The sequence below is a fragment of the Prionailurus bengalensis genome, chromosome B4 (assembly GCF_016509475.1).
Source record: "Prionailurus bengalensis isolate Pbe53 chromosome B4, Fcat_Pben_1.1_paternal_pri, whole genome shotgun sequence".
NCBI classification, from domain to species: Eukaryota; Metazoa; Chordata; class Mammalia; order Carnivora; family Felidae; genus Prionailurus; species Prionailurus bengalensis.
In genome coordinates, this window is record NC_057358.1 from 37,886,805 (window position 1) to 37,913,372 (window position 26,568).

Below are 26,568 nucleotides of genomic sequence, written 5' to 3' on the forward strand. Positions count from 1 at the left end.
GCTATGCACTGACAGAAAGCCCCATGTGGGGTTTAAACCCATAAACTAGGAGATCATGACCTGAGCTGCAGTCAGACACTTGACTGAGCCACCCAAGTGCCCCTCATGTGAATTAACCTTAATCCTTGGCAAAGGAGTTAATGCCCCATTTTACATAAGAGGAAACCAAGGCTCAAGTTAAATAGAAAGGGGTCTGCCTGGAAGAGGAGCTCTCTTGAACAAACCCAAACTCTTAAATATGAGGTTTACGTGACCTTGGGCAAGTTGAGATTTCCTTATCTGCAAAAATAGAGGAGTGGATGAAATGCACTCCTGAGGTTCCTAATACCCCTGAATGGTTCTGTGGGATTCCGGGAATTTCAAACAATTGCACTTCTATGGAACTGGACAAGTCTTATGTAACATTAAAACTGTCTTGTGAAGATGTTTAAGTGGCCAGAAGTCTTTAGGATTAAAAACAGACCCAGCATGTACTTACACTCTGCTCTGACCCACGTTCAAAGTTCATAACCTAGTCCATTGACCCTCACCAACCTTTAAAATCTTCCCATACGGAGACAATGTGCTTGAATAAAGGAAAACCAGTAGTGACCAGCACTGCTAGCTGTTCCTGCAGATTTGCAGTCTCTGGAAAATGTAAGATAGGGTTCATCTTGTCCTATTGCTGATCCTAATGTCAAGTTCTATACAGTTTATCTCCTGAGTATTTCCCATCTCCATTCCAGCAGCCCCTCTCCAATGTCACCAGGCACCTCCAGCCCACTCTCCTGTCCTGCAAAAGGTTCCTCCTGTCTTGCACCCTCTCTTGCCCCAGGTGCACTTGATTCTACACTGCATCCAAATCCTACCTCTCCAACTGCTTAAAATCCTTTCCTATCCCATTTAGTCTGAAACTTACAAACTTTACTGTAGTCCACAGCCACTGTGGGACCCAGCACAACCTTGCCAACCTTACACCAGCATCAGAGCACTGGACTCCTTCACTCTACACTGGCCACACCACCTGAAGAGTAGAAGGGGGAAATTGTGCATGTCATTTCACTTACAAGAGTGGAATCTCACATCTTAGTCCTGTCTTCCATGTTTCTTCCATTCCCTTTCCAAGCACAGATCATCTCAGAGCCTTGTAACCATTAAGCTGAAATGAAAGAGGCTAAGGGCAGTGCTGAATAAAGCCAAAGGAAAGATCTACGTAAGAGAACTTGTCCTCTTTCTGGAAATCACTATTGCTGACTTTATGGCTGTAGTTCCCCAGCTGCTTGCCAACCTCAGATAACTTGGATGCACCCACTATCCTCAACGATAAAATCTAAGGCTCATAATAAAACCTTGCTTAGTGTGTAATGACACAACACTAAATACACCAATTTGGGAGGCAAAGTAAGAATGAAAGATTCACAAAGTGGTTCTGGGGAGAGATGATCAAGAAAAAAAAACAATGCCAGGGCACCTGGGTGGCTCAGTAAGTTAAGTCTCCGACTCTTGGTTTCTGCTCAAGTCATGATCTCACAGTTTGTGGGATAGAGCCCCCACAGCAGAGTCATGGTCTGCACTGACATCATGGAGCCTGCTTAGGATTCTCTCTCTCCCCCTCTCTCTCTCTGCCTCTCCCCTGCTTGCTGTCCCTCTGTTTCAAAATAAATAAACATTAAAAATAATAATAGGGGCGGGTGGCTACTGGGTGGCTCAGTCGGTTAAGTGTCCAACTTTGGCTCAGGTCATGATCTCACAGTTCATGAGTTTGAGCCCCACATCAGGCTCTGTGTTGACAGCTCAGAGCCTGGAGCCTGCTTCGGATTCTGTGTCTCCCTCTCTGCCCCTCCCCTGCTCATGCTCTGTCCCTCTCTCAAAAATAAATAAACATAAAATAATAATAATATTAATAACGCCTTCATGAACTTTCAGACTTCTTTGGCTAGAAGAGAGGACTGGCCATACCCCATCCCCCTCCCCCAAGACATGTGGGCTCCAGGATCACCAGTCTCCTGTGCCCCTGTTAGGAGTGCTTCACACATAAAATTGTTGTTTGTATATATATATTTTTTTTTTTTCTTAATTGAAGTGGAACTCACATAATATAAAATTAACCATTTTAATGTGAACAATTCAGTGGTATTTAGTCTAATTACAATGTTGTACAACTGCCACTTCTGTTTAGTTCTAAAACATTTTCATCATCCTTTGTGTTTGAAGCCCATGTCCTCATGTTTTGACTTCAGAGACCATGAAGGACCACTCTTCATCCTTAAGTGAATGGCCAGAAGAGTCTTTTAACAGGCAACAACCCTGGGGTGCCTGGCTGGCTCAGTTGGTAGAGCATGTGACTCTTGATCTCAGGGTTGTGACTGTGAGCCCCATGTTGGGTGTTGAGATTACTTAAAACATCAAAAAACAAAACAAAACAAAAACCAGACAACAACGCAGACAGGCTCTAGGATCAAAGTTTCCCAGAGTGGGTGGTCCCTTCTAACGGGCCAAACTTGTGAGGGAGGGGGTGGGACTCAAAAGGAGAGCAGCAAATAACAGCATTTCACTCAGAGCAGGGCTGCCCACACTGTGAATTCTACCTAATTTCTGGGTCAAGTCAGTCTGAGAAACAGGTTTCTGTCTTTGAGGACTTCTCAGAACCTTTAGTATGCTAAGGTGCACTGTAGATCACGAAGGAGAATGAGGAAGTCTCAAACTGAGCCCATTAGGAAGCCCTAGGCCCTGCCCCCCCAGGATGGTGAGTGACTCTGGACCTCACGTATAGAAAGCTGTGTAGAAAGTTTTAAAGGTCCTATTTCTTACCTGGCCTTCCTAAGCAGACAGAACTTGGACCCCTCTACTGGGGTCTACTCCTGGAGGAAGAAGTGGACAAAGAATCTCCCTAGAAATCCTTCCCACCTAACACCTCCCCGCCACTCCCCACTCCCATAGCAGGTTTCTACTGAAGCTACCATTTGGCTGGTTGGTAAAGACTATGCCACTACCCACACAACTGTACCATGTCATCTAACCAGGAAGATGGCCTGGTTAGGCAGTTCTGGGGAGTAAGCCAAAACTGATACTGGAAGAGTGCTTGACTTTAAAAAGGCGAGCTCTAGATGGTGCCGGTGGAGACCCACCAACCACCCCCCTAGAAAGGGTTAAGAACATGGGTGCTCCTTGTGGAACCAGGGCTCTGTCCACATGGCTGTGCAACCCCTGTGTTCCACTTACTGTGAATATAACACAAGGCAGTTACAGTAATTGACACACAGTGGGGAGAGGGACTTGGTCCATGTCATATTTCCTGAAGACTTATCTTTCCTCCCTTTCTAAATTCATTTGGTTCTCTTGACAAAAGCTAAAAGGCATGGTATCCAAGTTGCCATGTAACATAATACCATAATGACATGACCTACAGGACAAACATTAGCAGGCGCCCCTTGGCACAGAAAGGTCAAGAACAAGAAACTCAAGTAATGGAGAAGATAAAACTGAGGCACTGCAAAGTGCTAGGTCAGGGTATAATTTCAGAGAACTGGGTCAGGCCAGGGCACTTGGTGGCAGAAGCAGTTTTGTCCTGGGTTATTTATGAATTTATTTATTTATTTTACAATTTCATTCAAAAGAGAAGAGAAAACAATGAAGAAATAACAGTGAGAAGAAACAGAACCCAAAACATTTTAACTTTACATTGAGAGGTAAACATTTTTAAATTGGCTTTTTATTTTCCTACCCCTTAAAACCAACAATGAAGCTTAAGGTTTCAGCTACAATGGGAGAAGGATAGAGACATGGTAGCTGGAGGCTGCATGCAGCCCCTCCGTAATTAGATAATATATTTAAAGCATTAGGTACACCTGTGTGACACAGTACCTTTGAATAGACCCGGCCAACCCCACAGTATATGTATCACCAAAAACAGAAACATGAATGTATCTGCAGTCCCCAGCGTTTGTCTAGACTGCCTCCTGTTTACCGTTTTGTTTGCTCTTCCTTGTTTTCATCTTACCTGGCTGTCAGATCCATTGGGACCTCTGGGACAAAATGTGTCATCCCCCTCTCACACTCCCAGGCAAAAATGTCCTGCTTTTCAGTGCCTTCTCCCATCATGCTCAGATATAGAAAGCGGGACCAGCCCCTGGTCCAACATCCCCAGGTGAGGTAGATATTATTTTTACAAAGTTGGCTCCTGAAAAACCAGTGCATAATTGGCCTAGAGCTGCAGATCTGAACTTTAAAGTGTATTGAACAACTACAGAATTTTGCAAATAATACTTCTGATGCCCTGACTGATGAGGCACCCCAAAGAAAGACTTACTTAATCTTGCTGAACCTGTTTTTCTCATCCAAAAATACTGAATAATAATACAAGCTCTCAGGGTTGTTGTGCTCATTACGTGAAACAATATACATGAAATGTGCTTTACAGCAAGTGTAACTAAGGACCTTTCTAAGGACCACAAAAGCATACACACACCATTTAAAAAGTCATTTTTGGGGCGCCTGGGTGGCGCAGTCGGTTAAGCGTCCGACTTCAGCCAGGTCACGATCTCGCGGTCCGTGAGTTCGAGCCCCGCATCAGGCTCTGGGCTGATGGCTCGGAGCCTGGAGCCTGGAGCCTGGAGCCTGGAGCCTGGAGCCTGGAGCCTGTTTCCAATTCTGTGTCTCCCTCTCTCTCTGCCCCTCCCCCGTTCATGCTCTGTCTCTCTCTGTCCCAAAAATAAAATTAAAAATGTTGAAAAAAAATTTTTTAAAAAAAGTCATTTTCACGTGATAAGCCAGTATATAAAATATACATATATAAATATTTACAATTGAAACAAAGGTTTCACAAAAAGAATACTTACTACTCTAGAGTCACATGGTATTTTCTATTCTATTGTTTTTTTTAAATGCTGGTTCAATTCACTACATTGTTTGCAGGGCTCCTAACAGATAACTTATAGTTGTTTCAAAAAAAAAAAACACAGACACACAAAAACACTGTTGGAAACCATACACTTGTCAATTATTACGATTATTATGATTCCCTGGTTTAGTCTAATGGCCTGGAGACTTCAATGCTAGGGCAACAAAGGAAGAGGTCAAGGTTATTAGGTCTAAGCCCGGACAGCCTGTTGCCTGGGGAACAGATCGCCCCCCGCCCCCCCCCATCAAGATTGGTCTACCCAGGCTAGGAGTGGCCCATGCCCCTGTCACTCACATCAGATAAGCCCGCCCCCAAGTTCAGAGGGCTAGGAAGACCCACCTCCTCTTTCAGGTTAAGCGAGAAAGGCCGCAATTGGAGGCTTGAGCGGTGACGTGACTTTCCGCTTTGGCTGGCCTTCCGCTTGGGCTGCTCTCAGGAGGGGCTCGGGGAACATTTAGCGGGCCTCCCCGGTCCCTCGGCCCGTGCAAGTGCGATGAGGTCGGTTAGCTACGTGCAACGCGTGGCCCTGGAATTTAGCGGGAGCCTCTTCCCGCACGCGATCTGCCTCGGAGACGTCGATAACGATACGGTCAGTGCATGCGCACTGCGAGAGACGCGACCTGGCTCTGCGCCAGGGTAGGGCGGGGCCGGGGAAATGGAGAAGCCGCCCTAGGCGTGCGGGGGGAGCGGAGCGCGTGCGTGGTGGGGCTGCGCGGTGACCTAAGGAGAACTTGGCAGATAGCTTACGTGCCTGGAAGTCAGGTCAGAATTGCACTGCTTCCCTGCCCTGGTGTTCTTTTAGGGACATAGATAACTGACCCTTTGCCTAAGTCAGTAACTGGTTCACAGTAGGAGCCTGGTAAACCGGTGGCCAGATATCCCGGCTCACTGCTTCCCTCCTTACGCAGAGGCATCACCTCAAATCACTTTGCCTTTCGAAGCCTCCATAGAAGCTTAAAACGCGCCTTTGCTGCTCTTACACGTGGCTCCTTGCGCCGGAACACACTGCTGTACTCTTCTGCCTCTCCACCCCACCACCCTATTCCTAATGCCGAGTTTCTGTAATGCCTGGTTTCTGTAATGCCTGCTGCATAGTACACCAAGCGTATGGCAACTTGAAAGCGCTACACCTTGGTTGTATTACAAAAGCAATTGACATCTACCATCTCCGCAGCTGTTCTTTTTCTCGTTGTTGAAATGCATTAATACAGATAAAGCAGGTAGAACTATCCCTGGCCCACAGTTAACACCAAGTGTTAGTGTTGTTAGTATTTGATTCTGTTTCTGCAAATGTTTATTCAAGTGCCCATTGTGTGCGCCAAGGACTCTGCTATATTCTGGGAATTCCAAAATGAACAAGACAGTCCCAGCCCTCAGCTAGCTCACAGTCAGGTAGGGTGATAGTCACCAGAACAACGAAATGTAAGGAGGTGCACTGATGAAAATATGTAGAGTTTTGAGGTGGAGCATCAGAGGGGATGGGGGCTGTTGCTGGTGTGAGACACTCTTAACAGACTCTTTTCATTCATTATTCCCTATTTTTAATGCAAAGCACCTTATTGCCATCCTCTCCTACCCTCTGCCCCACCTTCCTATTCTGCCGGCTTCTCATCCTCACGTCCCTAACTGTTCTGTGTTCTCTTCCCTGGGGGAAAAAAGGGCTAAAACGTACCCCTGCCCCCAGCCTCCTTTGTGCTGTGATAGAGAAGATATTTTATGAAGCCTCTTTTGGCTCTACTCCCTGTAGGGAGGAAGGAGTTATTCTCATAAATTTGTATTGTTTTTTGGACTTTCACATTTCGTAATATGCCAAGCAGTACAATTTTATGAGAAAATCAAGAGAGGCATTTTCAAATAGTAAATTAACAGAGTGACTTTAGGCGTACATGATTTTCCGTGTTATCTGACGGTCTTCTTTGTTTAAAAGGGAAAAATACCTGCCTTTTTTCATAGCTTCATGGCATCAGCTTTTTTGGAAATTGTACTTTTCTGAGTAGATTGCACCAATACACTCAGTTCTACAATATTAGATATATTGTACTACCTTTTTTTTTTTTTTAACCCTGAGTTGTAAGCTACATAAGGCTGGGGATTTATCTGCTTTTTCACTGCTATATTCCCAACACTTAGAATTGTGCCTGGCACATAGTAGGTACTCAGATGTTTGTTGAATAAATGAGGATTGTTATGGAAAGCAAATGTGATTATTTGTCTCAAAGCAATTTGAAGTGCTTTGCATGTTATTGATAAATATAATTGAAAGAAGGGCAAGTAGTTGAGATCGTTGCCTAGTGGTACATGTATGTATGCACGTGGTACATTCAGCCTGCATGAGTGTGGATAGAAACGCTGTTATTAGTTCAGCATTTGGGGCAGGAAAAAGACTTATTTCATCCTCATAAATCATTAGCCTAAAGTTCTTTGAAACTAATTTGCTTCCTGGTAAGTTGTGGGGGAGGGGAAGCCAGGAATAGAATGCACACCCTGTAGGACTGCCCATGGAAGCCTGGCTACACCAGGGGAAAATCTCTAGAAGGCTATAGCAGACCAGAGATCTCTCCTCCTGCCTCCTTTAGTATTATATGGCGACTGTACCCTCTAGCTGGGGTTTCTTAGCGTCCGTGAGTGACCTCCAGAGGCCAGAGCCAGGATCAGCCGCAGGGAAGCAGAACTGCTGGGAAGCATTATAGCTGCCAGGAAGCAGATGGGCTAGTTTGGAAATGTCCTCTTCCAGGAGGCCAGCCATTGCCTCAGTGTCATTGCTTGGTCTTGCTTGTCATTGCCTGGCTGGGCCACATCTACTTGGTCACTGCTCTTACCATACCCATGTCTGTGCCCTTGTTAAAACTGTAAGGTCCCCCTCAGTAGGGAGTCTGTGGCATTTATCTTTGTACCCCTAACTCACTATCTACCTTTACCTGGAAACTCAAGGGCTGACTGAGCATTCCCTTTCATTCTGATTTTTCTCTGTTTCTTAAAATCTTTTTTGTTAATTGTCTAGTAATTAAACATTTATCAGGGCACCTGGGTGGCTCAGTCAGTTGAGTGTCCAACTCTTGATTTCGGCTCAGGTCATGATCCCAGGGTCATGGGGTCAAGCCCTGTGCTGGGCTCCTCACTGAGCATGGAGCCTGCTCGGGATTCTCTCGCCCTCTGTCTCTCTGTCTCTGTCTCTCTGTGCCCCTCTCCCCCACTCACACTCTCTCTCTCTCAGATTAAATTAAATTTGGGGCACCTGGGTGGCTCAGTCAGATAAGTGTCTGATTTTAGCACAGGTCATGAACTCATGCTTCATGAGTTCGAGCCCCATATTGGGCTCTCTGTGCTCAGCACAGAGCCCACTTCAGGTCCTCCGTCCTACTCTCTCTGCCCCTCCCCTACATACGCTCTCTCTCAAAAATGAAAAAACAATTTTTTTTAAATCAAATTTAATTTAAAAGAAAAGCAAACATTTACTGAGGTGCTGGTATTGACTATGGCATTTGCTGAATGGATGTATAAAAAAAGAATAGATTGTGTGAAAGATACCAGGGTCCCTAGCCATGGAGGCCTTTTAACTAGAGGCTGAAAACCACCTGGTATTAGTGCTTGCTGTATGCCAGTCACTGGTTTGTTTGTTTGTTTTTTATTGTTTCTTCACTTTTGAGAGAGAGTGGGAGTGGGGCAGGGGCAGAGAGAGAGGGAGACACCGAATCTGAAACAGGCTGCAGGCTCTAAGCTGTTAGCACAGTGCCCATGAACTGTGAGATCATGACCTGAACCAAAGTCGGACACTTAACTGACTGAGCCACCCAGGTGCCCCTGCCAGTCACTGTTTTAAAGGCCTCCCTCTGTTAGCTCAGTTCTTAGAACAACTTTATTCAGTAAATACCCTTATGATCTTTGTTTTATAGATGACAAAATTTAAGCATAGAGAGCTGGGTTCAAATCCAGGCAGCTGCACTGAGCCTCTGTGCTATGCAGCCTGCCCCCGGTGTGTCTGCCAAAGTCCTCTGGAGCAGCCGAAATGGAAACATCAGGTGGAGAGAGTTTAATGTCAATAAACTTGTTTTATGCTTCTGTGATCTAATATTCCCACCAGATATAATATAATAAATATAATATAATATAATATAATATAATATAATATAATATAATATAATTCCCATAACTATTAAAAAAATAAATCGAAGATTCAAATCAAGTAAATCATTGATAAATCCCAATTCATTTTTAACTTTACTTGTGATCTGTTACGTCTTTGTTGCCTTTAGAATTAAATCTCTTGAGAATCTGATATTCACTCTATTTTGAGAATAGGAAGGGGGTGCTGGCTGCCCACCCCTCCACCCCTTCCCTCCCCACCACCCTCCCACTCCTCAACAGGGGAAATCAGAAAGCTACTTGTGGAAACAGGGTTTGGTGCTACCTTGTTATCACTGTTTACCCCTAGAAAGGCAGGCAGCCTTTGCCGAATGACTGGGAAATGGAGTACCCAAATACAAATAGGAAGAGACTCCTCCCTTCAGGGAACCCCCCTCCTGAGAGTTGGGCCACCACTTGGGGGCGCCAGAAGCCCAGAGCACAGAGGAGGCTGACACCAGCAACCCCTTCGTGCTGTCCCCTCCAGCACCTCCATCCCCTGTATATATTCACTCATACACACCAAGTTCAAAAGGTCCCCTTTTCTTTGCAGCTGACTTGCGTTGGGGTTGGAGATGTTTGTAGAGGAAGGAGGGCCCCCAGAGCTGACCTTGTCTTTTTATTTGGCCCTTGATTAAGTACGTGGTCTGAAGTTCAATTTTCCAAAAGTTCAATGTTCTAGGTTGTTTTCAAAACATGTCCCATTGGCAATGGACAGATTGGAAGAGCTGAAATCGGGCAAGCAGGTCATGGAGCTATTCACTTGTCAGACTTTTCTGGGAAGAGTCATAGATTCCGTGTTGCCCCATTCTGCTATCCTCCTCTGACACACACACACACACACACACACACACACACACACACACACCGACAGGGAAAAAAAGAAACTCTGGGAGGGGTGCCCGGTGGCTCGCTCAGTTAATTTCGGCTCTTGATTTCAGCTCAGGCCATGATCTCATGGTTCGTGAGTTCAAGCCCACATCAGGCTTATCAGGCTCCACGCTGATAATGTGGAGCCTGATTGGGATTTTTCTCTCCCCCTTTTTCTCCCCCTCTCCTGCTCAAGGCCACGCTTGCTGTCTCAAAATAAATAAACTTTAAAAAAATTTTTAAATATGAAATTTATTGTCAAATTGGTTTCAATACAACACCCAATGCTTATCCCTAAAATTAAAAAAAAAAAAAAAGAAACTGGAAAACTGTGGCTTTGTTGGTTGCAAAAGATTTTTACTAAAGTTGGCGAAGATACAAATTAAGGTCTTATGATGTGCCCAGGATGGGCCTAGAGAAAAGCTTCAGGTGGTTCCATAGGATCCCATCCTAACACTGTCTTCTCTCTCCGTTTGAAGTTAAATGAATTGGTGGTGGGGGACACCAGCGGGAAGCTGTTTGTGTATAAGAATGATGACAGCCGGCCGTGGCTCACCTGTTCCTGCCAGGGCATGGTCAGTATTCAACTTCCTGGGGCGTAAGGGGCAGAAGGATCCTTTCTGTGCAGGGACTATCAAGGCTGAGCCATACAGAAACCCACCAGTGTGTCCCAGTTCACCAGCTATTCAGCCAGCCACTGCTTCAGGGTTCATTCCATTCAGGGAGGGAACCCGCTGGGCAGTGCGCCTCCAGCTGGTGGGTTGTTTTTTATCTTCTGTTTCCGCGTGGCTCTCAGTACTTTAAAAACTGCCAAGGTCATCTGATCTCATAAAGTATAGTACAAAATGGGGGTAATACTTTGCATAAGTCTAGAAATATGATAGACTGGTTGTATTAGATGTATCTTTTGTTTTGTCTTGTTCAGCCCAGACAGACTTAACTACTTGAGGTCTCCCTACTGCTCTAGGTAAACCAGACTTAGAGCAAAAGAATGCGATTAACATGAACTATCCGTGTAGGTCATGTGGCACAACTTTTCAGCAAATGATGGTAGTTAGCAAACCCTCTCCTTGCTTCACTGAGATTAGAGAGTACTGGTCTCCTTCAGCATGTCTCCCCTTTTCTTTGCAGCTGACTTGTGTTGGGGTTGGAGATGTTTGTAATAAAGGAAAGGTAAGAACTCTAGGGGACGTTGGGACTTCGGTAGAACTCCAAGGCTTTGCCTAGATTGCTCCCCCTCTCCTGGTGGAAATCAGTTGAGAGTTAAAGGCTTTAGCCCTCACTTCTGTCCTTTAACGACCAGGCTTGTGCCCAAACTTCCCTCCCCAGCCATCCCTCCTATGCCTCTGCCTCTCCCAGAACCTGGTGGTGGCGGTGAGTGCTGAGGGATGGTTTCACCTGTGTGACCTGACGCCTACCAAGGCCCTGGATGCTTCTGGGCACCACGAGACCCTAATGGGAGAGGAGCAGCATCCAGTCTTCAAGCAGCACATCCCTGCCAACACCAAGGTCATGCTGATCAGCGACATCGGTGGGCATGGCTGTCTCCGCAGGCAGCCAGGGGAATAGGAGTCAATGGGTAGTAGAGCAGATGTCACGGGATTCAGGGAGGTAGTTAGTATTCATGGGTGCAATTATTATGCATTTTATGTTGAGTTACTAAGCTCCCATTATAAACTAGTTATCATTCTAAGCACTGTGATTGCAGCAGTGAATAAAATGGACAAAAATCACTGCCTTCTTGGACCTTTCCTAGGAAGGACAGAAAATAAACAGTGTAAAATATTTTAAGAAGATTAAATAGTATATTAGAATGTAGTAAGTGCCGTGGAGAAAATAAATCACAGAAAGAGGCTAGGGAGTGTCAGGGTAGAGAAGTAGAGCTACCAATTCTAAATGGAGTTATCTGGAAAGTCCTTTCTGGGAAGGTGACATTTGATCAGACACTGAAAGTGGCAAGGGAGTGAGTCGTACAGATATAGGGCTGATGTTTCGGCCAGAAGCTGTCACGAAGGTGATGGTATGTGGCATGAATCAGGACACCCGAGTTTTGTGTCTGAGGGAAGAAGCACAGCACAAAGTGTGTGAGGGGACTAGCGCAGCTCTTGGGGTCTGAAGTTGTACCGGGTTTCGGCACAAACACTGGTGATGTTAGCAGGGGGCGGAGAGGACGTGTGTGTAGGATTCAAGCTGATGAACACGCATGTGGCTCCAAACTCGTCCTACTTTCTGGACCCACAGATGGAGATGGGTGTTGTGAGCTGGTGGTCGGTTACACGGACCGTGTGGTACGGGCTTTCCGCTGGGAAGATCTGGGTGAAGGCACTGAACATCCAACAGGGCAGCTGGTGTCACTCAAGAAGTGGACACTGGAGGGTCAGGTGAGAGGCTGAGCGGGGGGTGCTCAGGGAGCCCAGGGAGCAGGGAGGAAGCCCTCCTGTAGGGGCCCTCTTGAGAGAACAGTCGTGGGTCAGGGTTTAGAGTGGGAGGAAGGGAAAATCTCCTTGTTGAGAGAAATCCAAAGAAGAGAGTTTCAAATCAGGGTCTTAGGGGAAAGTTACTAATAAGAGGCAAAGAGCACCAGGCTAAGAGTTAAGAGTGTGCTTGAGGGTGTGATGTGCTTTGTGTCAGAGTGTGGACCCTGGTTGAGGCATGCACAGTGGAAAGCAGATGGGCTATGTGGAGATGATGGCACGAGGCAGGAACCCTACAAACTCAAATTCTTCCTCCTGCTGTTGCCCCCCAAGCCTGGGATGCTGTTCCCAGGGCCCCTGCCCCACTTCTCTCCCATGCTCTCGGCAGGGTCCCATTTCTGTCCCCAGCCCCCTTTAAGGCCTTGTTCCCTGGTGCAGGTGGACAGTCTTTCAGTGACTCCAGGGCCCTTGGGTGTTCCTGAACTGATGGTGTCTCAGCCGGGCTGTGCTTACGCCATTCTCCTGTGTACCTGGAACAAGGACGCCGGGCCCCCTCCCACCTCTGAGGGGGCCCCGGAGGGCAGCAGGTAAGGGCGCAGACCTGTGGATGGTGTGGTTGTGTGGAATCTAGATGGGCTCCTGGATGCACTGGCAGTGGACAGGACTGCAGTAGGCAGAGCTGCTTCGGCTGGGTCGTGGCACAGCACCTTTACCCCATCAAGGAAAATTATTTCAGGACCCAGGAAATCCTGGGCTTTAACCTCGTAGCACCTGGAAAAGATTCCAAGATTCTAACTTGGCAGCTCTGTCCCTCTCTTTTCTACTCACCACATGGGCCAGACAGGGTCCGCAATAGATTTCCAGGCTGATTCACATCCTAGAAGCTCGTACAGAGATCGGGGCCACAAACGTCCTGCAGAACTAGGCTCATTTGGTCCCCACTTAGTATCCCTCCCACCCCACCCCCACACAGGGAGGCCCCGGCTGCCCGAGATGTCATGTTGCACCAGACTTCCGGCCGCATCCACAACAAGAATGTCTCCACCCACCTCATTGGCAACATCAAACGAGGTGAAGGTGGGGTGGGGACACAGGAGGGAGCTGAGGGGCAAGCATCAGTCCTGGGAGAGGGAAGATGCTGGGCCTTCCCTTCCTCCCTACCTTGGGCCGCCTCTCACCCCACCCTGTGTGCTCTGACCTTGCCCTACCCTTCACATTTTCTTATTCCTGTCCTTCTGTCCCTCCTGCAGGCCACAACTCTGAGATGGGTGGCTCCGGCCTCTTTGCCCTCTGCACCCTGGATGGTGAGTTCCTGCTGGGGCAGGAGGCTGTGTACCTGTGGGGGTGCTCAGGGGTCCTTGTCCTGCCCACCCCGGCCTGCCTGTCACCCTGCAGGGACGCTGAAGCTCATGGAGGAAGCGGACAAGCTGCTGTGGTCGGTGCAGGTGGATCATCAGCTTTTTGCCCTAGAGAAACTGGATGTCACGGTGAGAGGAACATTCTTACCTTCTTCACGTGGAGAGATGTGATGCAAATGAGTCCATTCTCACTTCACAGTTCGCTCTCGATGTTTATCTAAGTCTCTTCAGACAGACTCTTAACTGCGTCTCAAGTGAGTCTTTTTCCTAACTTCTCAGGGCTTAGTACCATCTCTGCACTGCCGCGGAATCTCTCGGCGGCAACTTTTCCAGGAGTAATGGCTCCAAAGAGAAATAATTTATTAGGGTCCAGAAGTGAGTTTTTGGCCTCAACTCCAGATGTATGTTCTGTAATTTTTTTTCTCGTCTATGAGCCTCTCTTTACCAAGGCTGCAGCCCCAGAATCTGCGATACGGGGGCATACTTTGCCGTTGTGCATGTGTGACGGTAGGAGAAAAGGCACGAGGCTTTGAAGTCGGTAGAACAGGCCTGGGTTTGAGTCCTGATTCTGTGCTGCCTCCCTTCTATGCTGTGTGACCATGAGTGAGCGACTTCATTTCTATAAGCTGAAGTTTCCTCCATATAAAATTGGGAATAATGGTGTCTCCTTCATCAGTTGTTTGGTAACTGGCGCACGGAGGAAGTTCAGTAAGAAACTTAGGGCTGCTTTCCTTCCCGGCTGTTGGTCACCCAGAACTAGGTCCACAAGTCCTTTATGTGCTATCCAGACCCATTGTTCGGGCTCTTCTATTTACCAGCTCCCTGCCACCTCTGCATCCTTGTCTCTGGCCTTTTTCAGGGCAATGGGCATGAGGAGGTGGTTGCCTGTGCCTGGGATGGACAGACGTATATCATTGATCACAACCGCACCGTTGTCCGCTTCCAAGTGGACGAGAATATCCGAGCCTTCTGTGCAGGTGGGACCCCACCCCATGGACCCTCTCTAACCACACTTGTATGCCTCTCATTTCTACTCTCTCTGTGTCCCCTAACGTGCATCTTCATAAACAAATGAGTTCTTCAGCACTTTTGTTAGACGGTGATGGTGGGTACTGAATTACCGTCTGCACAGTTTTAAATAAGGAATGAGAGACAGTGACAGGTTCATCTCTCAATATCTTAAAGAATGGGATGAGTTCTTAGCATCTGCCCGTCTGGGATGTGTGAAGGCATGGGAAAGTTCTCTCCCATCTGAGCACGTCAGAACTCTGTGAGGAGCATTCTCCCAGACAATTTGCATTTGTTACAAATCAGGGACTTGGAAAGCAGTCCTGGCGTTTTCAGGTGACATGGGGAGATCTTTGGTTGCTGAAATGGTAAGAATTGTACAGCGCTCTGGTGTACATACTCCAGTGACCCAGAAGGTTAAAATGCCTTTGAAGAAGGGACTGCCACCAAAGAGAAGCCTTAGTTTCTTTTCTTTTTCTTTCTTTTCTTTCTTCTCTTTTTCTTTTTTCTTTTCTTTCTTTCTTTCTTTCTTTCTTTCTCTTTCTTTCTTTCTTTCTTTCTTTCAAGAGAGAGAGAGAGAGAATCCCAAGCAGGCTCTATGCTATCAGAGAGAGCTCACAAACTGTGAGATCATGACCTGAGCTGAAATTAAGAGTTGGGTCACTTAACCAACTGAGCAACCCAGGTGCCCAGCTTTAGTTTCTGATCGTGTTTTGCTAATCTACCCCTTGGACTACCAAAACTGTCCTTCATTCCTCCAAGGCTATCACTAAGATGGGAAAATCAGCAAAGCACTTTTGTGGGGCCATTCTGCCTTGTGGGTTTTTTTTCTTTTTTTTTTAAATTTATTAAGCCATCTTACCATAACTCAATACCTATTTTTTTTAATGTTTATTTATTTTTGAGAGAGAGACACAGTGCAAGCAGGGAAGGGGCAGAGAGAGAGGGAGACAGAATCTGAAGCAGGCTCCAGGCTCTGAGCTGCCAGCACAGAGCCCGACACGGGGCTGAGACTCACAAGCTGTGAGATTATGACCTGAGCCGAAGTCAGACGCTTAACTGACTGAGCCACCCAGGTGCCCCCCATGGTGTTTTTTCATATCTGAAATGGGGAGGTATTTTACCTATTTTACTGAGTTCCCAACACAAATGGATTAGAAAGAGGGCCTTTAGGGGCGTCTGGGTGGCTCAGTCGGTTAAGCATCTGACTTTGGCTCAAGTCATGATCTCACAGTTTGGGAGTTTGAGTCCCGCAACAGGCTTGGAGCTTGTAGGCTTCATATTCTGTGTCTCCCTCTCTCTCGCTCCTCCCCCACTCATGCTTTGTCTCTCAAAAATAAATAAACATTTTTTTAAAATTAAAAAAAAAGAGGGCCTTTAGCTTTCTGCTTGACGTCTGTGGGAGGGTCAAACTGCTGACTCCAAGGCCTGCATCTTGTTCTCTGCCCTTCCCCACTGGGACTGGAACTCTCTGACCTTTGTCTCACCCCCACACCCTGCAGGCCTGTATGCCTGCAAGGAGGGCCGCAACAGCCCCTGCCTCGTGTACGTCACGTTCAACCAGAAGATCTACGTGTACTGGGAGGTGCAGCTTGAGCGGATGGAGTCGACCAATCTGCTGAAACTGCTGGAGGCTGAGCCAGAGTTCCAGAGCCTGCTGCAGGAGCTGGGCATGGGTGAGTCCCAGGAGTGCTTCGGGACCGAGAAGCCCCGTGCCAGGTGCCCAGGAGATCCACAGCCACTGAACCGCCCCTTTCTTGCCCTCAGATCCTGATGACCTCCCAGCTGTCCGCGCCCTGCTTCACCAAACCCTCTACCATCCAGACCAGCCCCCACAGTGTGCTCCTGCAAGCCTCCACGATCCCACCTAGCTGGATTTGCCCTCTTAGCTGAAGAAGGAGCCTCCTGAACCAACCCACCCCCCAAGGTATCCATAGTGCTGGCAGGATTGGGAGTAGACATCACAGAGGAGCGTGGAAAGATGGCAGCAACCTTAGGGAAGCTGTGAACTATAGCCTTCATGGTCTCCTTGGTGAAAGAAGAGGCGAGTTGGCCCTCGGCCCTATTTCCTTATGTACCTCACCCATCGCATCAGCAGAATCATAGAACCCCAGCCTCATTCCACATCATCTGGGACTGCCCCCTTCCTAGACACCCCCCCCCCCTTCCAACTCTCATTGTGTGGAAAACAGACTTGTTCATGAGGAGGGAGCACAGATCCTTTGCATGGCTCCAATGCCTATAAGGAAACCAGGCTTCGGAGCCAGTAGGGCAATGAGATAAGGGCTCCCCGCATCCCAAGCTCCGTCTTCCATGGCACAGCTCCAAGTCACTGACATTAGGTATTATTACAGGAATGGCACACTGTTTTGCTTTTGAAGCGGGGGTCTTTAATCGTCTTACAGTCTGGTCTTAATTGTTCCCAGCAACGCTGAGATGATTGTCTTCTTTTTACCAAAGATACTGGGCTAGCACTTTCTCATTTTGCCATGTTGCTTGTGCAACTTTGTGGGCCTTGCCCCCACATCCCCCCCAAAACACCTTTAGAATCCAATGTGGCTTTATGATCCAGACCACAATCAGAATTCTATCTTGGACCATTTATATTCCTTCTGCTCTTGATTCTGTGCACCGTTAGTTAGTGTTTTTCACGTTACAGGCTGCGATTCTCTGGTGGGTTGTGGTCAGCATTGTTTGAATAAACGAAATGGGGTAGAATAAAATAGAAGGAAAAATATCAGAGTGTCATACAGCATAGGGAAGTATTGTTTTGTTATAACTGTACATGTGCATGTGCATGTGCGTGTGTATGCTAACTGCTCTGTAAAATGTATTTCCTGCTGTGAGTTGTGTTCAGAGGAGTCAGAAAGCCATTGCTCTCAATTATATTAACCCAGCCAGACGGGTCACCTGGGGAAAGGTCCACATTCACATCACCTTTCTGTAAGGGAATAAGGGCAGAGTTACCAATTCGGACTCTGATCGACATGGAGGGAAACCAGAGAAGGACATGAGCATAGAGAAACAGGTGTTTATTCAAGTGGAGAAGCAACTGGGCTGAAGGCCTGCCACTGGGTCTGGGGTCTGCGGTTATAGAAGCAGCAGGAGGCAGGAAGGAACAGGCAGAGCCAGGAAAGCAGAGGTTATGGGGCAAGGCAGTGAGGGACCAAGGGTACCCACATTACACGTGTGGTAGTGAGCCCCCTCCTCTTCTCTTGAGGTCAGGGGACTCAGCTGGGAAAGGCAAGACCAGATGTCACAGGGCAGCTGGTTCTCCTCTAATCTACCCCAGGCTCACAATCTTGTTTCCACCCCAAGGTCCTAGTTCCCTAGCTGAGGTTAGTTACACCACTGTCTTCCTCTCCCCTTCGTCCGTGACTTGAGAGACTCAAACCTGCCAGAAAGATGCTCAGGGTGTCTGGCTCCTTAAGGTTTGGGTTCCTCTCTTTACAGTGAAGATGAAAAGCCTCCTTGTTTTTGTGCTTTGGCTCAGAGCCTGGCAAGGGATCAAAATAAGATTCCAAAATAAGACAAGCTCAAGCTCAGGAGGTCAGAGATGAGGGGAAGGAAGAACGTCTAATGAGGTGAGTAGTTCTAGAAATAAGAAAGACTACTGGTTAGGTTCCAAGTCTGAGTACGGCCAGGCCCTGCCATCCTGTCCACCTTGTGGGGGCAGTTCCCAACAGGGCTCCTCGCCATCCCCCTGAAGTGTAAAAAAGCAAGTGGAGGAGGAGAGACACCTGGAGAAATGCTAGAGGTACACCCAAGGTTTTGCACAGGGAAATCAAATAATAACTGACTTCTGACATTTGCAACCCCAGGAAAGGTAACTGAGAAAGCTTCTGAAGCTCCTCTGCCAACTCGCCTTTCTACTGTACCGGAGTATTCTGTTTCCTGTTTCTTCCCCCACTCAGCTGTGAGCAGATGTGCGCAGAATCAGAAAGGCAGGCGGCAGCAGGGACAGGACCCCTGGTGGGTGAGATGTGGCAGTCTAGTTGCAAGAGGTACTAAGCCCCAGGAGGGGAAGGGACAGGCATGGGAGTGAAGGCCACCGAGGGGTGTGTGGGATGGATCTGGAGGCAGGTAAAGGACAGTATGGGCTGCAGCCTTTGACTTGGGCCAGTTCCTACCACGCCACACTTACATCCTTTTCCACAGTCCTGATTTGGAGGGGAACGGGGAGGCCAGTCCCCTGAGATCATGGGCCCTCTTTCTGGAAGTCTTCTGGAGGATTGGGCAGTTGCTGAGAAGCAGAGAGGAATGTGGCTGACTGAGGCCAATGGGACGGCAGGGTCAGGGTGGTGACAGAAGGGACAGACGTGGTAGTCCCAGGTACCTGGCTCTAGTAATGCCCCATTCCCCAACATGGCTCTTCCCCGAGGCAAGGTCCTTCCCCCGGGGACTGACTGGTTCATCAGTCACTGGCCAGGCTCTTGGTACAGAGGCAGGAAGGGCAGCTCTGAGAAGGGGGCCCTCAGCCGCAGCACTCCATGCTCGAGGTCGATGCAGCACTGTGGGGGGTGGGGGGAAATGTGTGCTTCTCTCAGCAGGTAGCCTCTCCCTCAGCCCTCCCCCCCCCCACTTTCCACAGCCCCCAGCCCCTGCTCCTTGCTCATCCCCCTGTTTCCATTCACCTGGAACTCTGGGGTTGTGGGCAGTGGGACCTGGTTCTTATGCTTCACTTGTGGGCAAATAAGGAACCTCTAAGGAAGCAAGGTGAAATCCCACAACTCTGAGTCATTCTCATCAGAAGCTGGCCCACGCTTCCTCACCTGTGCCTTTTACCTCTTTATCCCAGCCCTTTGGGTCAGGCCCCAAATGTGGGTCAAGCGCCCGCATCCTTCTTACCTTGAGAGAAAGCAGAGTCTGCAGTCCAAGACAGAATTCAGGACTCTCAACATCTGCAGGAATCGTTTGAAAACAGAAGAGGCTGGAGGGCACCCAGGGGTCACGGTGCCCTGTGAGCACTCACTCCTTGTCTGCCCTCCCCACCCCCAGCTCTGAGGATCTGGGCCCAGAGATTGGGGGCACCTCATATGGTGCCAGGAGAGGAAGGCGGAAGAGGAAGAAGAGGCTGTGAATGAAGGGAGGACTCACCCACAACCTGGGCTGAGCAGGCCACCGTCTCCTGGCCCAGCTGTAGCTCCAGCTGCTCCACCTGCGTGGGGGGCCCAGGTGCCACGTCCCCACCTGGGGCTTTGAGGACCTTCCCTAACCTGTGGTTGGGAAGTAAGGGTTATGGCCACCACAGCCCCCAACCCCAATGCCTTTGTCAGCTGACGCCCCTCCCCCTACACGTGGGTTCTCATCCAATCCCTTGCCCCCACGTGGGGTCTGAATCCTTGTCTTCTCTACCAGAACCCCCATCCAATCTTTTTTTTTTTCCAATTATAGCTCTATTGGTATATAGTTCATATACCGCAAAAGCTACCCTTTTATAAATGCAGAGGTTTTTAGTATATTCATAGAGTTATGCAACTACCACTACTATCTAATATCAGAATATTTTCATCACCCCCCCTAAAGAAACCCCATCCCCCATCCATTCTTTTAGGCCACACTCTTACCCCAGGCGGCTGAGGCACCCAGCTGAGATCTGGTTGTGTTGGGTGCCTGTGTCCACGGCCACCCGAAGCTCCTGGTCTCGGCACTGAGAAAGAGGGTCGCGGGGAGTCAGAATGGATTGGGCTTGGATCCTTCACCTTTCCCAGCCCTTTGATGACTCCCTCTCAAAAACGAGTGAAGGGAATGAACCAAGCCTTTCAGAGTGATCTTTATGGCACTCATGCAATCGAGGCAAAACTGGCTCTTAGATGGAGGAATCAAAAAAGGAAGTAGAGCTGTCTATGGGGAGATCATACACTTGGGAACCACTTGACCAGAAATGGAGATCTGTTTGTGTAGAGGAATTCTTGGGACGCCGGGGGCTTAGGTTAGAGAAGTCTAGGTGAGGGATACAGGAGGGGTGAGAAGACCAGGCTGTCTCGCCAGGAAGTTCAGATGAGGGTAAGCGACAGGTTTACCACGGAAACAGACGGGTTCACTTTCTTCTGGATATATACAGACATTTGTGGGTACACTTGGACATCCCAAATGCATGTCATTTTCTCAATCCAGACTTCTGCTGAGCACCTGCTATGTGCCAGAGATGTGGCTGGAAGGTACATCAATGAATGCTGTGCTCGGGTGTAGGGGAAGTGACATGTAACTAATGCATGGTAGAAAGTTTTAAGGTCTATGAAAGGGTTGTCAATAAAGTGTCCTGGATATTGAGAGGGAGGGGAGGCTCTTTCTCCCCTGGGGAAATCAGAAAAGGTTTCAAAGAAGAGGTAACATTTGAGGCTTTAAAAGGTTCTAGAATGTGGCCAGAGACTGGAGAGCAGGAAGAGGAAATGCCACACAGAAGTGGTGGCAGAGGAGTGGTGGGTGTTCAGTACCGCTGGGGTGGTCAAATGGCTCCAGAGAGGACAAGGCTGTCATCGGGAAACACTGGCAAGTATTTACACATGCGCATTTGGAGATTACATTTGATAAAAGGGTTGGCACGGACACGTGGAATTGCAAGGAGGGAAGATGGGTTGAGGTAGAAAGTAGAGAATGTACAGGATCCCATTTTTAGGTCCAACCTCGGGGGAGAGGTGCTTTTTCTCCCTCCCTCCTTCCCTCACCACCCAGGGGAGGAAGGAGAGTGGCGGAAGTGAGCCGTTCACAGGATCATTCATGAAAGCCAGTGCCCTGGGAGGCCTCTCACCTTGCAGTTCACCAGAAGAGCAGGAATCTGTGTCTTGCTGGTCTTCCTCCTGCTCTCCTGGCTGTGAATCGGGGCCTGCGTGGGGGGAGACTCCCCCTGAAACCGACTCTGGTTTCCCTCCACCAGGCGTCTTTGGATCACACTGTGCGGCTGCTGGCTCCGTCACAAAACAAAGAAGGCAGACAGGTCTAAACCCAAGTATCCAGGCCACTCAGCTCTCCCACCTTAGATCTCCCACGATGTTCAACCCAACCCCACCCCAGTCCCGCGTCTCAAGGGAGTAAGAAAGGGGCAGGATCTTACCCAAGTTCCAGCTGTCACATCATTATAGCAGAGTGAACCCTCGTATTAAATCATACCATTTTGCTGAGACCCCAATAGATTGCTCAGCAATGAAGAAATGAGAAAAGAACAGTCCATTCTAGGTTAGACCAACCTATTGACTGCCAAGACCTCTCAGGAGCTAGTATTATGCTGGGGGAACTTTTTGTCTCAGGTCTACAACACATTTTTAACATTTTTTTCCCCTTTGTTTCCCCTTCTGACCTCATCCTTCAATGGGCTGCAGATCCCAGAGTTGTGATGGAAGTCAGAGAAAAAAAGTCACATCTTCAAAACTAGGATGCTTGAACCATCCCTCGCCTGAAACCACCTTCACTCCATCTGGTCAATTTACTAAGTTCTGCCAGCTTTGTCTCCTGTATTTATAGAGTCCAACCCTGCTTTGTACTACTGCCTTTATTCAAGCCTCACCTCAGCTGTCCTGGATCACTGGACCACCTCCCTAAGTTCCTAAGAACTGGCCTCCAGTACTGCTGTCTCTCAGATACACCTGCTTGAAGCCAGTGATTATCTAAAACCCTTGCTACTTGGGTGCTTGAGTGGCTCAGTCGGTTAAGGGTCCAACTCTGGATTTCAGCTCAGGTCGTGATCTCACAGTTCGTGAGTTCGAGCCCCATGTCAGACTGCACTGACGATGTGGAGCCTGCTTGGGATTCTTTCTCTCCCCCTCTCTCTACCCCTCCCCAGCTCAAGCTCACACTTTCTCTCAGAATAAATGAATAAACTTAAGAAAAATAAAGCCCTTGCTACTCAAAGTGTGGTCCTCAGATATGTAGCTTTAACATCACTTGCCATCACTTGGAAGCTTGTTAGAAATGCAGAATCATGACCTCCTGAATCAGAAGCTTCATTCTAATAAGATGCCCTGATGATTCGTGTGCATGTTAAAGTCTGAGAAGCAGAAAAGGAAAACAAAACTAACCATATTACTCCTGTTTAAACTCCCATCAAAGCATGCCTGCTTCCTGTTGCATGATAAAGCCCAAACTTTCAGGGGATGCACAGCCCAGATGACCTGGTCACGGCCTCGTCCTCAGCCTTGTCCTTCGCTCTGCCTATCTGCCCCCATTGACCCTACTTGTACCGCTTGTACCAGGCTGCTTGCTCCTGGCCTCCACACATTTGCTCCTGTTCAACCCCCTTCCTGAGACGACTCTCATTCTTCTGTGGGCCAGACTGGATGACTGGTTCAATGTACTTTGTTCCGGAGCTACTCTTTATTTGGGAGAGAGGTTTTTATCTAAGTCTGGAATTCCATGTGTGTCCTGTAATTAACACAGGGTTTACCTCCTCCAGGAAGCCCTCTCTGACCTCTTTGTACTCTTCATTCCACACGCCAGGCTGGGGCCAGCATCCCTTCTCTTAGCTCCCTTTGTCATGCTTCTCACAGTTGTTATTTGTGGCTTTTACTCTCCCATTAGCCTGGAGAGCCTGTGACATCAGATCTTTATACCCCAAGGCTTAGCTTAACATATAGTAGGCACTCAATAAATGCTTGTTGAAGAATGACTCTATCTGTCCAGGCTCCACACATCCTTCTCCACCTGCCCTTTCTTCTTGGGAACGTGGGATTGTTTTTCTACCCTTGGTTTAATGAGCCCCTTGAGACTTGCTGCTCCCGCCAGCAAGGCTGCCAGCAGGAGACCCAGGTCTGGGAAAAGGGCAGTGAACTCCAGGGCAGGCCGGAAAGAGCAGCTCTGCGGTTCCCAGCTCTCCTCCCACCTTTCCCACGATGGACACAGCCTTCAGGCCCCCACTGCTGTGAGGTTTGCTCCAGAGTTATCCTAAGGAAGGAGACGGTGGGGTCCCCCAACCTGTTGTGTCTTCACTGCCAAAGCCACACAAGGTAACTGCTTGAGATCAATTTGGGACGTCCTGAGGCAGTGGGGTGAGGTGAAAAGCTCAGGACTTATCAGAAGGCTGGACCTGCCACGCTGGGATGGTAATGTTAACAGAGCCTCTAATCCAGGGCCAGATGGATGTAGGGTGGTCTCCAAACCATAGAGGCTCAGAGGTCCTAGCCACCGGGAGCCAAAGCACCAGCTTCCCTGCTGTCCCGTTTCTCCCTGTTTCTCAGCTGTGCTCTCTGTGTGTGTGCAAGAGCAGCCCTGAAGTTCCCTGAACTGAGATCTCGGTCTGGTCACTTTTCCTGTTAGGGAGCTGCTGGGATGAGGCTGGGAATCTGCTGGCTTCTGGGTTGGGTTCCTGGAGGAGGAACATTTCGTCTGAGAGGAATCTGGTAGGGCTGGGTCAGGAAAGGGAATGAGGGGCTGCGTTGGCTGAGGCCCCTAGAGTTGACTTCGTGCCCTTCAGGTTGGAAGAGTGTCCTCCTCTCAGACCTTCTGATGAGGAAATGGGTGAGGGAACAGAGTGCTTCCAAGCAAAAGCCTTCCTTTCTTCTAGAAGAGCCACAGGCCACAGAGGGTTCCATTTTCTCTGGGCCCTACAGAGCTTATTTTCTCCCTCAAGCTAAATGGAGTCGTAGCTGGAGGAACAATCATACTCAGACCTTAGTATGCTTTAGAAATGCTTTCTATTTTCCAGGCTCTTTTCTAAGCCCCTTATAGGTATTAGTTCGTGCAACTCCCACAGCAACGCCATGAGGGAGATACTACTAATTTCGTCTTCATTTAGCAGATGAAGAAACAGGTTCAGAGACATCAAGCAATTTGCCTAAGGTAGTAAGTGGCAGGGCCAGGATCTGAACCCAAGCCGCGTGGCTCCAAAGCCCATGCTCTTCACCACTGTCTCGGTGGGGGCGGGGGAGGGATGAGTGTACGCAGCTGCCCCTGACCCACTCACCTCCTTGTTACACCCCCACCCCATTCCCTCTGGAGGCCACAGAGGCCCTGCTGCAGGGAGATGGAAAGAAAGAAGCCTGGAAGGGCCATTGCCCCTAGGAGGAAGTAAGGGGGCACTCAGGGGGCTGGTGGCCCAGGCAAGAGCCATATGAAACCCTGAGGCTCTGGAAAGGACAGAGGCCCTTAGTGCTTCCATTCTGGAGGGAAAAGGCAAATGGATGGTCAGAGCTGGTAGGAAGGAATCCGTTGTTTAGGGACAGGAGAGAAACCATAACCCTAAACTGGCCAGGCCTCCAGGCCCTCCCAGCAGTAAATGACTGCTCCAGAAGGTTCCTGTGTCCTTGTAAGCCTCTTCTCCTAGAGAGCACAGTTCCTCATCACCCCCAAGATAAGTCTTGGGCTGTGTGAGAGAAGCTGACTGAGCAAGGAGACTAGGCCCCCCAGAGCCACTGAGCCACCAGAGCACCCCCAGTGAAGAGTCTGAGGATGGTCGGGGTGGGGCCCCTCCACCTGGGACTACCTCTGCCCCACTCTCAGCAAGGGAGGGGGGATCTGAAGGTTAGGGTCTGCAGTTTCCGGCCCTCCGCCCCTCCCCAGGATATAGGAAGAGAGAGGGGAAGGGTGGGGAGAGGGCTGCCTCACCAAGTCCTTGGAGGTGCCGAGCCTCTTGAGGCTGTCCAGGGGGAGCAGGTCGGCAGAGTCCTTGTGCAGGAACTGGGTGGCCTGTCTGAGCCGGCGCTGCTGGCTCAGGGGGGCTCGGTCGCGAAGCGCTGCCTCCTGTCCCCTCCTCCTGGAGTCTCCCTCCACTCTTCTGGCCTCCTGCCGGGTGGCCCCTGCGGGGCTCCCGGAGCTTGATGAGCAGGGCGGGGGCTGCTGAACCGTCCTCGTCTCCATCCCCTCTGCCCCGCCACCCGTGGCCCCGCCGCTTCCCGCCTCCCTCAGTTCCGGGTCGCAGCTTTCCTGACAGGAGGGTCTCCGCGGGGGACAGAGTAAATCAATAAATAACGTGCTGGAGCAGCCGCGTCAGACACCAATTTCCCCGAGATTGCAGTAGAGGGAGTGAGGCTCCGGCTGGAAAAACCCAGCACTCCAGGAGGAGGGGCGGGGGGGGGGGGGGGTGGTAGGTTCTGCAGCGCGTCCAACTCTGGGGTCCTGGTGGGAGCGGTCGGTGGAAGGTGTGTGTGTGTGTGTGTGTGTGTGTGTGTGTATGTGTGTGTGTGTGTGTGTGTGCGCGCGCGCGCGCGCGCGGGCGCCTGCAAGCACGAGGGGTGTGACGGTGTTGTAAACTGTCAGGGTGTCCGTGCCAGCTTGTTTGAAAGGCAGTGCGTGGGTGTTGGGAGGGAGTCAGCCTGCGTGTGGGATGCGGGCACGTGCGGCCCTGTGCGTGTGCCCTCCCGTCTCCTCTTGGGCTGCCCCGCTCTTTTCTCCCCTGGGGCCCTCTGCAGTTTGGGCTTGGGGGGCAGGCCAACAGCCAGGTTCAGAACAGAGACGGGGGCCTCAAAATGGTCTTCCCCCCTCTCCTTCTTTTTTTTTTTTATTTTTTTATTTATTTTTTTTTTAAATTTTTTTTTTTTTTCTTTTCAACGTTTATTTATCCTTGGGACAGAGAGAGATAGAGCATGAACGGGGGAGGGGCAGAGAGAGAGGGAGACACAGAATCGGAAACAGGCTCCAGGCTCTGAGCCATCAGCCCAGAGCCCGACGCGGGGCTCGAACTCACGGACCGCGAGATCGTGACCTGGCTGAAGTCGGACGCTTAACCGACTGCGCCACCCAGGCGCCCCATCCCCCCTCTCCTTCTTGTCAACAGGAGAGGCTTCACCCTTCTGGGTCTCGACCTTTCGGATGTGGCGGATGTCAGAGTCTTATTTATTCTGGGTTCTGGATTCCAGGGGGGCAGCAAGAGCAGCTCTGAATCTCCCCAAAAGCAGCGCCCCAGCATCTCCCTCTTCTTCTTCTTCTTTTTTAAAGTTTATTTATTTATTTATTTATTTATTTTGGGAGACAGAGACAGAGCACACAA

General features: G+C 49.2%; 2 protein-coding genes across 2 annotated transcripts; one reads left to right on the forward strand and one right to left on the reverse strand.

The window, feature by feature from the left end:
• The first annotated feature begins 5,198 nt into the window (after nucleotides 1-5,198).
• On the forward strand, nucleotides 5,199-23,253 carry ITFG2 (integrin alpha FG-GAP repeat containing 2). Its single transcript, XM_043564819.1, has 13 exons — nucleotides 5,199-5,468; nucleotides 10,351-10,446; nucleotides 11,003-11,044; nucleotides 11,231-11,402; nucleotides 12,113-12,252; nucleotides 12,724-12,872; nucleotides 13,259-13,356; nucleotides 13,536-13,589; nucleotides 13,681-13,772; nucleotides 14,503-14,620; nucleotides 16,154-16,327; nucleotides 16,419-16,578; nucleotides 21,971-23,253. The coding sequence occupies exons 1-12, from the start codon at nucleotides 5,373-5,375 to the stop codon at nucleotides 16,520-16,522; spliced, it is 1,335 nt and encodes a 444-aa protein (XP_043420754.1). The 5' UTR covers nucleotides 5,199-5,372; the 3' UTR covers nucleotides 16,523-16,578; nucleotides 21,971-23,253.
• Nucleotides 17,663-25,943, reverse strand: NRIP2 (nuclear receptor interacting protein 2). The gene is made up of 6 exons (XM_043564820.1): nucleotides 25,188-25,943; nucleotides 21,403-21,555; nucleotides 20,219-20,301; nucleotides 19,749-19,867; nucleotides 19,500-19,552; nucleotides 17,663-19,162 (listed from the first exon to the last, which is right to left on the reverse strand). The coding sequence occupies exons 1-6, from the start codon at nucleotides 25,437-25,439 to the stop codon at nucleotides 19,070-19,072; spliced, it is 753 nt and encodes a 250-aa protein (XP_043420755.1). The 5' UTR covers nucleotides 25,440-25,943; the 3' UTR covers nucleotides 17,663-19,069.
• Between the last annotated feature and the right edge of the window lie 625 nt (nucleotides 25,944-26,568).

Bases quoted from the DNA above. Each gene is read 5' to 3' on its own strand.
- ITFG2 (XM_043564819.1), top strand. From the start codon at position 5,373: ATGAGGTCGGTTAGCTACGTGCAACGCGTGGCCCTGGAATTTAGCGGG. The intron at 5,469-10,350 runs GTCAGTGCATGC...CTCCGTTTGAAG, and splicing joins GAGACGTCGATAACGATACG to TTAAATGAATTGGTGGTGGG. The intron at 16,328-16,418 runs GTGAGTCCCAGG...TCTTGCCCTCAG, and splicing joins GCTGCAGGAGCTGGGCATGG to ATCCTGATGACCTCCCAGCT.
- NRIP2 (XM_043564820.1), bottom strand. From the start codon at position 25,439: ATGGAGACGAGGACGGTTCAGCAGCCCCCGCCCTGCTCATCAAGCTCC. The intron at 21,556-25,187 runs GTGAGGCAGCCC...TGACGGAGCCAG, and splicing joins TCGGCACCTCCAAGGACTTG to CAGCCGCACAGTGTGATCCA. The intron at 20,302-21,402 runs GTGAGAGGCCTC...CCTCTTTCTCAG, and splicing joins CTCTTCTGGTGAACTGCAAG to TGCCGAGACCAGGAGCTTCG.